Consider the following 12326-nt stretch of genomic DNA (forward strand, 5'->3'; position numbering starts at 1 on the left):
GGGAGAACTCACCACAGGTTCCTGGTGGACACCCCCCCACTTCCCTGGATCTGGTCCTTCCTGGGACCTGGCTGCCTTCTTTATGTTAAACTGGATGCCCTATCTTTATGTTAAACTGCCCCTTTTTACGATGCTAGCTTGAGTGTCTATTAGGTGCAACCAGTAAGTTCTTCCTCATTCAGATGTTTGGTCCGTCTGTTACAGAAAGAGCCAGGCTTCCAACTTAGGTTTATCAACCTCTAGAGTCCATCCATGGGGACTTCCCACCTCCTTTCTGTCTGCTCCAGCATGGCAGTTTTAGCAGAACATTTCCTAAAACGAGGTTGTTGGGACAGCCTTGCTCTTTGCTTCATCCAGGTGGTTCCTGTGCCAATTCGATGTCACCAGTGTGACAACCAGCTGCCCTGATGTGGGTAGGGAGCTGCCCAGCAGCAGTCCAACTAGTTCCTACAATTCAGTGGTTCCCCATCATCACGTTCCTCCTAGAACATGCACCTTTCCTACCATGTTTCCCTGAAAATAAGACCTATCCCGAAAATAAGCGCTAGCATGATTTTTCAGGATGACATCCCCTGAACATAAGCCCCAATGCGTCTTTTGGAGCAAAAAGTCATATAAGACCCGGTCTTATTTTGGGGGAAACACGGTAGAAAGTTGTTGCTTTCCAGATTTTAAAGACATGCCACAGAAAGCGCGGCTTCAGAGCCTGGGTTTCTAAGACTGCACAGCACCTCCGATCCTGCACCTGCTCTCCGCGTGCTGCTGCTCTCTTGTCAGCAGAGCTGTCACCTTTGCCCTTTTTGAAAGGCTCCTCTTGTCCCTTACCCACAGGTTCTTCACGTAGTTGGAATCACCCTGGACCTCGTACCGCTGTCTGTGACAGCTCTGATGACATGTCTGTGCTTTCATTTCCTTAGCCACATCTGGCTGTGAGGGCAGCGTCAGGGTCCTGTTTGTCTTTGTGTCTCTGGTCCCTACCACGGTGGATGGCGTAGAGCTGGTACTCCATAAATGTTTGTGGAGTGAATGATTGCATGAATAAATGAATCATTAAATAAACTCATTTCTTTCCCAGATTCATTTCATTCACTGTCTCTTCACGCTGGCATATTGACTAGGCTAAAGTTTACCTCAACTAGTAATACTTTTTAAGGATAACTTTGGCTTCCCCGTTTTTTCCTTGTCCACTGGAAGGACCATAAAACAAAGGCCTTCTTCCCACTCTCCGTCTCACACCTAGCACAAAGCTTTACAAATAATTGGTATCTATTCATGGGTGTGTGTACGTGTGTGTGTGTGTGTGTGCACGCGTGTGTTGTGTTTGTTTTACAAAATAATAGTCCTAGTGTTTATTCTTTCACAGCTAATTTCCCAGATGGCAATTTCTTTCCTGTCCTGTCCTTTTCCCTCCTCTCCATGTGGCTGGCTGCCTCTTGACAGTGGACATAGTACAACACAGGGCTTCAGCTTCAACATGAGTGACCTTTGGCTTAGGCAACCCAGACAGGAATTTACTCAAATGTCCAGAAATAGAGACACCTATTTAATCGTCCTGATTGAACTTGGGAAATCTCACATCACATTCCTGAACTTTTCAACTCGCCTGATCAGAACAAATAAGAACCTGAGTGCCCACTGGGAGATCACCACTGTCCCCGCCCGTCAGACAGTGGATGCAAGTGGAGCGATGGGTGAGCTACCCCTGCCCCCCATCCTCGGGCCTTTTACCTCCTACCTCTGTCCCCGGTGGCTGCCGCTCTTACAGGCTGTGTCTCCTTCTACTACAGGGCAGAGACAGTGGCTCAACAGGAGGGAACTGGAGCAGACTGTCAATGAGACTAGAGAGGAGAGTGGTTAGAAGAGGCTTGCCAGCCAGCACAGGCCTTGATGAGGGAGACGTGGCTCTCTGGGTGTTATATTGGCCACCACCACCTCATGGTGTTCAGGTTACCACTCCCCACTGGGCAACCCTGGATGCCACTGTGGTGCTGCTGCCTTGCTCTCCAAGTCTCCGGGTGCTCTGGGCCACAGCAGCTCCCTCTGCTAGCCTAGATCACATTACCTTCTTTTAGGTGAGTCAGGACAGCCCCTAGAGAGGAATACGTGTGCTGAAAGTGAGGGCAACTGCTTTATGGCAGGCACTGTGATAGGCCTCTCTCTCTCTCTTTTTCTCTCTCTCTCTCTTTCCTTCTTTCCTTTTAATTAAAGAGCTTATCTATGAAATTCTAGATATCTTAAATTAGAGCCCTGTATGATTTATTTCCTTTTACTATGTCTGGCTTGCTACAAATTGTTTAAAATCTCAGTGTGCCACTGTTTCAGCAAGATGCTGGCTTGGCTTCTTTTTTACAGATAATTTGCATGAATTGTATTTCTGGTCTTCTATGTAGCTCTGGACTTTATGGCCAATATCTTGAGTCTCATTCTTTTCTCAAATTTGCAAAGTAATTTGAAGACTTGAGATTGAAAATTTTGGGTAATACAACTCTATAATTGTCCATCAAAATATGTTCTTTTCTTTATCCTGGTCACATAACCCAGCTTTCCTTGAAGTTAGATATGGTCAAGTGGCTAGATTTCCACCAAAGGAATGTGAACAGAAGTGCCATGTGTCACTTCCAGGCCTACACCTTAAGACCTGGGTGTGTCTCCTCAACCTTCCCACACACTGGCACCTAGACAAGGCAATGTCTATGCGCAATGTCAAACCTGATTATGCAGACAACATCAAGGCCTTGGGGGATGGAGGAGCAACAAGATGGAAGAAACTTGGATCCCTGTGTGGTCAAGTGGAGCAGAGCTAGCCACTGCCTGAAGCACTCAACCTGGACTGTTACCTGAGAAGGAGCTAAACTTGTCTTCTTTAAAGCATGAGATTTTTGATGGGTTTCATTGTTAGAGCAACCTAACCTTACTTTAACTAATAAAAAACATGGTACCAAAAGTACAGTATTGCTGTTACAAACACCCAAAATATGTGGCGTTGGCTCAGCAGTTGGGAGGTAAGGGAATTGATATTGTTTACTAGAAAGCCAGTGTCCTTGTTGAAGAAAACATTTGGTAAGATTGTCGTTGGTGATAATTTGAAGGACAGACCACTTGCCTACTAAGCCCCTAACTCTAGAGGAAGTAGTTGCGTAAAACCATAGTGTTAGTGTCTATTAGCTGCTTATTCCTGCTCTGTAGCAAGATATTATAACAGAGTGCAGGCAAGAATTGGTCAGGTCACAGAGAGTGTCCAGAAACGTGAATCTTTACAGAGTTACAAAAATCAGTTGTTTCTGTGTTCAAAACAAGAAAACACTGTAGTTACTCAAAGCGTTTTTTCAAAGTCCCATTAAAACAAAGCCAAACTAAAAGCCAGTCCTACGGCTAAGATGAGACTAGGGTTCTAAGGATTGGCTTGGATGCATATCGTTTCAGCTGGACTCAAAGTAGGCACCACTAAAATGAAAGAGAAATTCATTGGTTGATCATGGAAGCAAAGAAATAAAGCAGCTTTTTTTTTTTTTTTTTTTTTTTAAAAAGAAGTAAAGCAGCTTTGAGAACTGTGTTCAGAAAAGAACTTTGGGATAGTGACTGGCTCATGGAACTGACTGAAGCTTTCTCAGTTTTTGAGACAATTACATTGCCAAAGAAACTATAAGCCTTGTCAAAAAATAAGTCTCTTTAAGTATTTAAGGCATAAAGCAACCCTTGGGTGCCAACATCTGTACCAGCGAGAAGCCAGCTATGGAATTTGCACAGCTCCAAAGAGAGCTTAATCCAAAACTCACTTCAAATGTTGTGAGAGAGGAAAATAGAGGAAGAAGAACTTCTCGGAAGGCTAGGCCATTAGCTGTGGAGGACAATGGACATACCTCTTCCTTACTCTTTTACTCCTTCCTGCCAGCTCGGATTAACCATTGTTGCATGTAGCTACTGGTTATTCATTTTCATTACCCAACAGTATTCCAGTGTAAGAATATGCTGTTTAAGTATTTATCCATTGTATCATTTACAGATACTTAGGTTGTTTCTGGTTTTTTTGCCATCATGTTATGAACCTTCTTTCACATATTTCTTAGTGCCCGTTTGGACAGATTTCTCTGGGCTGTAACTGGTGGGTCATTAGGTACTCAACAGCACCAAACTTAAATTAATTGTAGCAATTATACTCCCTCCTGCAGTGTATTTGTGTTCCCTTTGTTTATAACCTTGTCTATATTTGTTATTTTCAGATATTTTAATTTTGTCAATCTGGTGGATATGTAATGGTGTCTTGTTGGGGTTTAATTCACATTTCCCAATTACTAATGAGGCTGAATATCTTTTCAAATTGTTCACTGGCCCATTTGGATTTTCCTTTTTGTGCCTATTCAAAACGTTTGGATAGAGCTATTGGGTTGTCTCTTTCATATTAATTTTTAGGAATTTTTTTATGTAACAGTCATTTACATAATGTTGCAAATATTTTCTCTGACTTTGTGGCTTATCTTTTCATTCTCTAACTGGTCTTTTGATGAATAAAAGTACTTCCTTTGAATGTGGTTAAGCTTAGTTGTTTTATTCCTCAGTCTGTAACCCTTCCTATCTATGGTTCACATTCAAAATCTCTGAGATGATCCAGTTAGTCGGCCAAGTACAGTACAGTGCAATGTGGTTGAGTGATACTCTGATGCAGGAAGACTATTTCCTAGGTTCTACGCAACCTCTAGATGTCTGCTTTAGGTTCGGTGCCAATCTCTGGCCTTATTTGCTGTCCCTAAGATAGAGGAGTACCATTGAAAACCATAAATGATGGAGCAAGAGGAAATTAGACAAAGGATAAGATATTCAAAACAAGAAATATGCACTGACAATAAAGCCTAATAATCCACATCCAGAGATGAAGAAAATAAATAACAGGAAACTTCTTAGAAATTAGATCATTCCATAGTATAGAACTTTGCAACTCAAATATTTGGCGATTAAATACACTTAATAAACATAATCTTAAAATGTGATTCATAGGCAGCTTTTTATTGATTAGATTATGGTAATTCCAAAGTTATTGCCAGGAAGTAATAAGCTTAAAACTTCATGAAAGTATGTTGGAATGATAGCTACAATTGCAATCCAAAACGTGGCAGTCCAAAGTCTTTCTGGAGTCAGTGAATTCAGATCTGCCAGTGTTCATTAAGAAATTTCCAAGAGACAGCTGGGCTAGATAGACTTGAATGTTCCTGTCACTGCAGAAAGCTCTATTTCAGTTTTAGAAATTTGAGCTCCTACCAGAAGCTCAAATGCGGAAGGGAGCTGGTGGGGACTTGTGTGGAGAAAATTGCTCTGCAGACAAGATCCAGAGAGCCAGAAGGGAACCATATGAGAACCATGGGCTCACCTAACAATCATTTATTGAATGCCTGCCATGTGACAGATACCGTGGTGGATACAAAGTTGAAGATAGAGTCCCTGTATCAGTTAGGACTCTGTGTTGCAAGTTACAGAAAACTAGCTCCCAATTTAATAAGCAATTCTTTTGGCTCATGTACATGGAAGTTCAGAGGTAGAGTAGGCTTCAGGATTGGATTAATTCAGTAGCGCCTGAGTTATCTCCCTTCGGGTGTACTGTCCTCATCTTCAAATTGGTTTTCCACGTGGTGTTACTTTTAGATGCCAAGATTTACAAAAAAGAGGAAAGTTTGTGTGGTGGTTCACTTTCTAAAAGTAAAAATACTTCTTTCCTAGAAGCTCCTAGCAAAGTTCATCTCATTTTTCATTGGTCCACCTGGGTCACATGCTCCTTTCAAAACCAATCCAGATGCTGAAAAAAATGTCATGCATTTATTGGTTCAGAAACCCAGGTCTAAGCCAATTGCCTTGGCAAGCAGCATGTGTGTGGGGGGGGAAGGGGCGGGGATTCCATCTTTCCCCAAATCTAATAGGCCAGAGAGTAAATACCTAAGTGGAAATTAATGTACTGTCAGGAAATGGCAGAAAGGATGCGGTGCCATCTTCCTGTTACAGTCTCAGTCTGCAAGGAACTGACACAGTTTAGAGGGAAAGACAGGGTTATAATCTACTCATAATGAAAAGTGACATGAGAAGTACAAAGTGCCATGGGAAACTAAAGGAGAAGGCTCTTTATAGCACCTGAGCGGTCAAGGAGCTGGGTCATGACAGATGACTTTTGAAAGATATTGAAGTAGAAGTGCATTCTAAGCTAAGGGTGTTGGATCCAGAGCACAGAAAGGGAAGTGTAGTTTAAAGGAAGGAGGAGGAAATTAGTTGGATTTATAATAACACTGAAACATCCAAGTGGAAATATCTGGAGAAAATTTGGGACCAGGGATGGAGGGGTTGTATTGGAAGCCATCAGTATTAGAGAAATGATAATAAGACCTATCTTTTATTTTTTTAAAGATATATGTATTATATATAATTTTTATTTTATTATATACTATTTGTATGTTAAATTATATATACATAATTTATATATATATGTGTGTGTGTGTGAGTGTATATATATATATATATATATATATATATATATATAATGTCAGACCTATTCTAAACACTTCATTGGTATTATTTCTTTTGATTCTTGTAATCCAGTATAGCTATTCCTGTCTCAATTTTACTGAAAAGGAAACTGACACTCAAAAACTAACTTACCAACACCATCTACCTGATCAATGGATGGAAAGGATTCAAACCCAGTACTAGAGCTATGAACATGGAGAAGGTTATTCAGGGATGGAAGCGCGTGTGTCCAGTCCTTACTTCCAAAATGCAGTGATCCTCAGTTTATGTGGATACCTTGATTATTGTTCCAAATTGTCTAGTTGCCCATAGCTCTTCTCCCACTCCCACCGCACGCCCCCTCACCTGGGATACTTTTGGCTGTAAGTAACTAGAAATAGTGGCTCGGCAAGCCAAAGCAATAGGAAAAGGTATTACCTCCTATAATAAGAAGTTGCAGGGCAAGGCACCTCCAGGGTTGATGAATTCAGCAACTCCATGTCACCAAGAACCTTGGTTATTTCTATCCATTCTGTATCTTCAGTAGGCCCATTAGATGCTAACACTAATTCATCTGATGGATAAAAATAGCTGTCATAGTTTAAGTAATATGTCTAGACCTGACAACATCCAAAGGGAAAAGTTAGACCATCTCTTCTGCTGGTTCCTTTTCGATTAGTGAAGAAACCTTTCCCCAAAGCCACCTGGCAGATCTGCTCTCACATCTCCTTGCCCAGAATTTATATCACATGCCCATTCCTAACCAATCACGAGCAAAGACAATAGGGTGACTGAATTGGCTTTATAAAGTACGTGACCTCGTGGAAGATAGTGGATTAGCCAGAAAAGATTGGGATTCTCTGAGATAGAACAAAACAACGGGCTGGGGGTGGGATGAGACAGTGGTGGGGAGATGAAGGGGGTAGGTGATAAGGACATTAAATAGGCAATTAACACGTCTGCTACATTGTCGTCTGCATCATGCATTCTCCGCAGTAATGCTATTCCCCCAGGAAGGCAAAAAATTGATTGGGAGAGGACTTTACTCCTTTTATGTGTGAAACACAAACATACATACAGTAGTACATGAGCAGATATACAGTATATCTACAGTATAGATAAAATTAAATTTTTGTGGGGGGTGAATTACAGAAAAGATGTCTAAAAAGTCTCCTTGGGGAAGGGGGGTGACAATGAAAATAAATGTAAGAAAAACTGATCTACATCAATGTATCTTTATCCAGAATTGGAGGCCCTTTGAGAAAAAGCTGTGCTGAAATCCTGTGTAGTACTCAAGGGAGCATTGTAAGGAAGTACAAAAATAGGAATTGCTGTGAAGCCTCTGATGGTAGCAGCAGTGATTATTGTAATACACTCATACTCTGACTTCTCAGTGTCTTCTAACTCTCTCTGGTCCAGGTTTGTAAACAATATAATAGCCACCAACATTTATTGAATGTTTTATTTATGTCTTCGTTCTTCTGAATACTTGACAGGCACTAACTTGTTAAATCTTTACAATCTAGCAAAGTGAGTGCAATTATTCCCATTTGACAGATGAGGAAACTGAGGCACAGAAAAGTTAAATAATTTTTATAAGAAAATGATTGAATGGCAATTAGAAAAAAACTATTTAGTTCTGAAAATGTTGGAATGGAAAGCCCTCACTTTCCACAGTAACACAGGACTGTAAAAATGGCCATGCAAGCTGAAACCATGCCAAGCAATCTTAATAAATAATGAAAAAAAAAAAAAAACAATTGTTTTGTGACCTTTAAACATTTTTGTCAAGATATTTAAAATTCTCTCCTGTCAGTTATAAATGTATAGGGAAATGAAAAAAATAGTAGAGCTAATATTATTAGTGAACTGTAGTTTAAAATATTATACACATTGAAAATAAAAGTGTTTTATTTCTTTGTAAAAAAAAAAGTATGAAAAGTAGTTTGAACAGTGCTTGCCTTCTCGTCACGCAACATAGAATACAGACTGAGCATCTTTTCTATGCCTTGGTGAATGGTTATACTCCTTTCTAAGTTTGGATCAGCTCCCAACATTTTTTCCTTTGAGTATTCAATGTTGTGAAACACCTCCCAAAGTGCCTTCAATGTGAAAATTGTTTTCCCGGTGTCATTTCCTCTGGGACATCATTATCCTTTTTGTCACAACCACTTATGTCCATGAGTTTGCCTTCACTGAGTTCCTTTGGCTGCATCTGGCATCTCGAACAGTAGCAATGTCGACATCCCCATGGTCGGCTCTTTATCTGTAATTCCATCTGTGTTCAGCTCAGATTTCACCATCGATGTTACCACTTTTCCTTTCTTTTTTTTTTTTTTTAATTTATTGGGGTGACAATTGTTAGTAAAATTACATAGATTTCCGGTGTACAATTCTGTACCACTTTTCCTTTCTTTGGTCCATTTTCATTTCTGTTGGCCAGTTTTCTCATTTGATTATCCATTTTTGTGAAGTGTTACATGGGTTTTTTACTAGGAGGCAAGAGGCAACTCAGCACATGCTTTCCTGTCAGTGTGGGAACTCCACAACGGACGGGCAGTGACCCATAACCAAGACAGAGTTGGAAAGAAGTGATATGATAGGTTACTGATTGTGATGTGCATCTGTTTTTTATGCAGTGATTTGTACACTGAAGAGCTAACAGAAAAGTATTTTAGGCAATTACTCACAGTTCATATACCATGGTAACTGAGCTTGAACTGTATTGTGGGGGACTGGTGTTATGTAACCAAACCGTGGTAACTGCAATCCATGCATATCAGAACCATGCAAAGTAAGGACTGCCTGTATAGACCAGGTAGGCAGATTTGTATAATAACTCCCCATACATCAATCACCCAGCTTCAACCATTACCAACTCACAGCCAGTCTTGTTTCTGCAACACCCCCACTGCCTCTTCCGTTCCTGCATCAATTTGAAACAAATCCCAGGCACCTCATCATTTCATACACAAGTATCTCAATTCATAATTCACAATGGGTATTTGAACCCCTCTCTGTCAAATTCCGGAGTCCGAGCTCTTAACAGTTAAACTACAGCTTTCTGGGAAAGGTACAGACTCAGACAAATGGAATGGCATGTGAACAGTGTTTGCTTTTTGTACCCTGACAGCAACCCTGTAAAGTGCTAGTGTCTTCCTTTTTTCCGAAGGAAACAGTCACAGAGGTGCTAAGTAACTTGTCCAAGATTACGCAGTGACTGAGTAGATGAGTCAGGCTTTAAATTCAGGTCTCCTGATTGCACATCCCATTCCCTTTCCTGTGCATCACAACCGCATGACATGCGTCCTTAAATTCCCATCTGTGACTTTCTCCTGTGCCCAACCTCCTCCACCAGTTAGCCCCCAGCTGTGGCCAAGAACTTAGGAAACCACATATTCCTTCCTTCTTTCTGTACCTCCAGTTTTATTAAAATATGCTTTCGATGGAAAAAACAAACAAGGACTTCGCACAAATCCTTGTGCAGGTGTTGACTTCTCGCATCCTGGGGGAAATGGTCCCCACTGGCCCTGAATCCATTACCAGGGCCACGCTTGCTGCATACTCAAGAGCCCTGGTCTATCAACATCCCCTCCTCCACAGGTGTCTTCTCTGCCACTGACTCAAAGAAAAGCCTCATGGAACAGGTCACTGGATTGAAAGCTGGTATGCCTCCCACCCCCAGGCCTGAGTTAAATCACTCTCTGCTTCTTGCTTGAACACCTGAGCTCTTGACTGTAGCACTCCCTGTACTGAGCCTCTGGCCAGGGAGGGAATAGTGCCTGAGTTCTCTGATACTGTGGAAACAGCAGAGAAGAGAGAAACAGGAGAAGAGGGGGAGGGGGAAAGAAACAAGAAACCCAGCCTGTCAGTCTAGCGGCACCTCTCTGAACCCTGCCACTAATTGTAATGAGACTTTACAAAGAATTAGCTCATAATTACTCAAGCACTAAGACAATAGGCCTCTCCATGTTTGCTTTCCTTTCCTTTCTATTACAACTTTCTGATTTTCCTGTGAAACTTCCTTCTATTCCAGAACAGGAGCATATTTTCTCTCTGGTTCTTTGAGGGATTCAAGCAGGGCAGGGTCCTTTCAGCCCCCTTGGTCTGCAGTTCCTCAGCAGTCTCAGAAGTGACTCTGGGTGTGGCTGGGACAAGGATATTTAAGGAAGGAGGTAGGAGGCACCAAGACAGAGGGACTGGGAGCTGCCAAAAGAAGGAAGACATGGGTGGCTCAGTTTAATGTCTATTTCTGTACCAGGCACTGTTGCCTTACATATGACATCCCATCGATTGAAATGGACGGTTGCTATTTTGTTTGCACAAATTTAGCTCCCCCTTACACCCCAAATTCTTATTTTTGGTAAGAGCACTTACAAATACCCTTTCCTCTGGAGAATTTCCTCTCTCCACTCTACCAGAAGATTCCGGTGGGACTGCCAATCACAAAAACCCTTCTCCTCTCCCAGGGCATGGACGTGCACCCAAGAGCTGGCCAATCAGAGACTTCCTTGGGCTTGTATATATTGATATGGGTAAAGAGGGGTCCTCTTTACTTCTGGGTTACTAAGCAAAAATTAAATAAAACAAACTATTTACAACATTGCCACCACTTGTATAGAGAAGATTTATTTATAGTAGGAGAAGATGAGGGCAATCACAGAAAGAAGCAGAGTTGATTGTGTGTGTCTGTGCGTGCGTGCGTGCGTGCGCATGTGCGCATAGAGATTGAGACATACATATAGATATAGACAGATAGATAGATAGATATCTGTCTATCTATCCATCCATCCGTCCATCCATCCATCCATTTATGAGCGAGAGAGACAGAGAAAAAGAGAGAGATCTGAAACTGTTTTAGTCTCTGCATCAAGTCATAATGTAAACCAACAACACTTCTGTGTACCAATACATTTTTTTGTGTGTAAACTTGAGTTCTGTGTTCAATACTTAGGATGCAGAGAGACCTAATAGGCTCCTTCCATTGTCATAGCAATCATATGATGCAGTCAAGGCTCAGAGAATTAACGTGTCTAGAAGTCATTTATTTGGTCAATCATTGGTGAGCCAAGGTTCACTCCAGTTCTCTCTGATTCCCTAGCTCTGCTGCTGGCACTCTGCCAACCTGCCTCCTAATGATGGGTAAAACCTGGTCCTGCCCCCAAGAAGCAAAGTCTGAGAGGAAATCAGACCTTTATCAACTACTATAAAGCAAGACAGAACACAATGCTATCACAGAAATACAGATAAAATTCAGTGGGATCCACAGGGAAGGGAGTATTTGAGACCACAATTGTGCCTCAATTATGTCAGCCCAAGCCAGCTTTGGGGGACTGCTGAATACTTGGATGCCCAAAGAAATGCCAAAGTGACCAAAGTCACTTTGGGCTTTCCTGGCCACCGACTATTTGCTGATGTGCAATCGGCAGTTATCATAACCTTGAACAGAAACTGACTGCTGGGAGCTATGGCCACTATTTGCAGAGCTTGGCGTTGTTTGTGATTCTGCCAGTTATATTTACAGTTGCCCTGAAACCTTTGCTCCGAAGAGCCCCGCCCCACTCCCATTCCCGATCACTGCTCTGCCTCCTGATGGGTCTGGACTCCATTACTTCCTGCTACAACCACAGTGCATGCAGCTGAGTAGGCATTGGAGAAAGGTAAGTGTGGATAATTATTTTCCAGGCTACCAAGCAAAATGAGTTTGTGCATGCCATTTATAAGCTATTTACAAAATGTGCAGTACCTTCAGTTGTTTATTCCTAGAGTCTAAAACAGTCGTTTTCAACCTTTACTTTTTTCTACTTGAGCTCACTTTGAGCTTGGCAAAATAGCCCACAGCC

General features: G+C 41.7%; 1 protein-coding gene across 2 annotated transcripts in view; it reads left to right on the forward strand.

Annotated features, from left to right (window-relative positions):
- The first annotated feature begins 11741 nt into the window (after positions 1 to 11741).
- The window catches only part of LPGAT1 (lysophosphatidylglycerol acyltransferase 1), a 115890-nt gene continuing 115305 nt past the window's right edge, over positions 11742 to 12326 (forward strand). Inside the window, exon 1 of one of the 2 annotated variants that reach the window (XM_033091955.1) lies at positions 11742 to 12143. In XM_033091955.1, coding sequence (XP_032947846.1) covers positions 12117 to 12143 — 27 coding nt within the window. In that variant the 5' untranslated portion in view covers positions 11742 to 12116. The remainder of the gene's footprint in view (positions 12144 to 12326) is intronic. The other variant, XM_033091956.1, reaches the window with a different exon arrangement.

The sequence above is a fragment of the Rhinolophus ferrumequinum genome, chromosome 22 (genome assembly GCF_004115265.2).
Source record: "Rhinolophus ferrumequinum isolate MPI-CBG mRhiFer1 chromosome 22, mRhiFer1_v1.p, whole genome shotgun sequence".
Taxonomy (NCBI): domain Eukaryota; kingdom Metazoa; phylum Chordata; class Mammalia; order Chiroptera; family Rhinolophidae; genus Rhinolophus; species Rhinolophus ferrumequinum.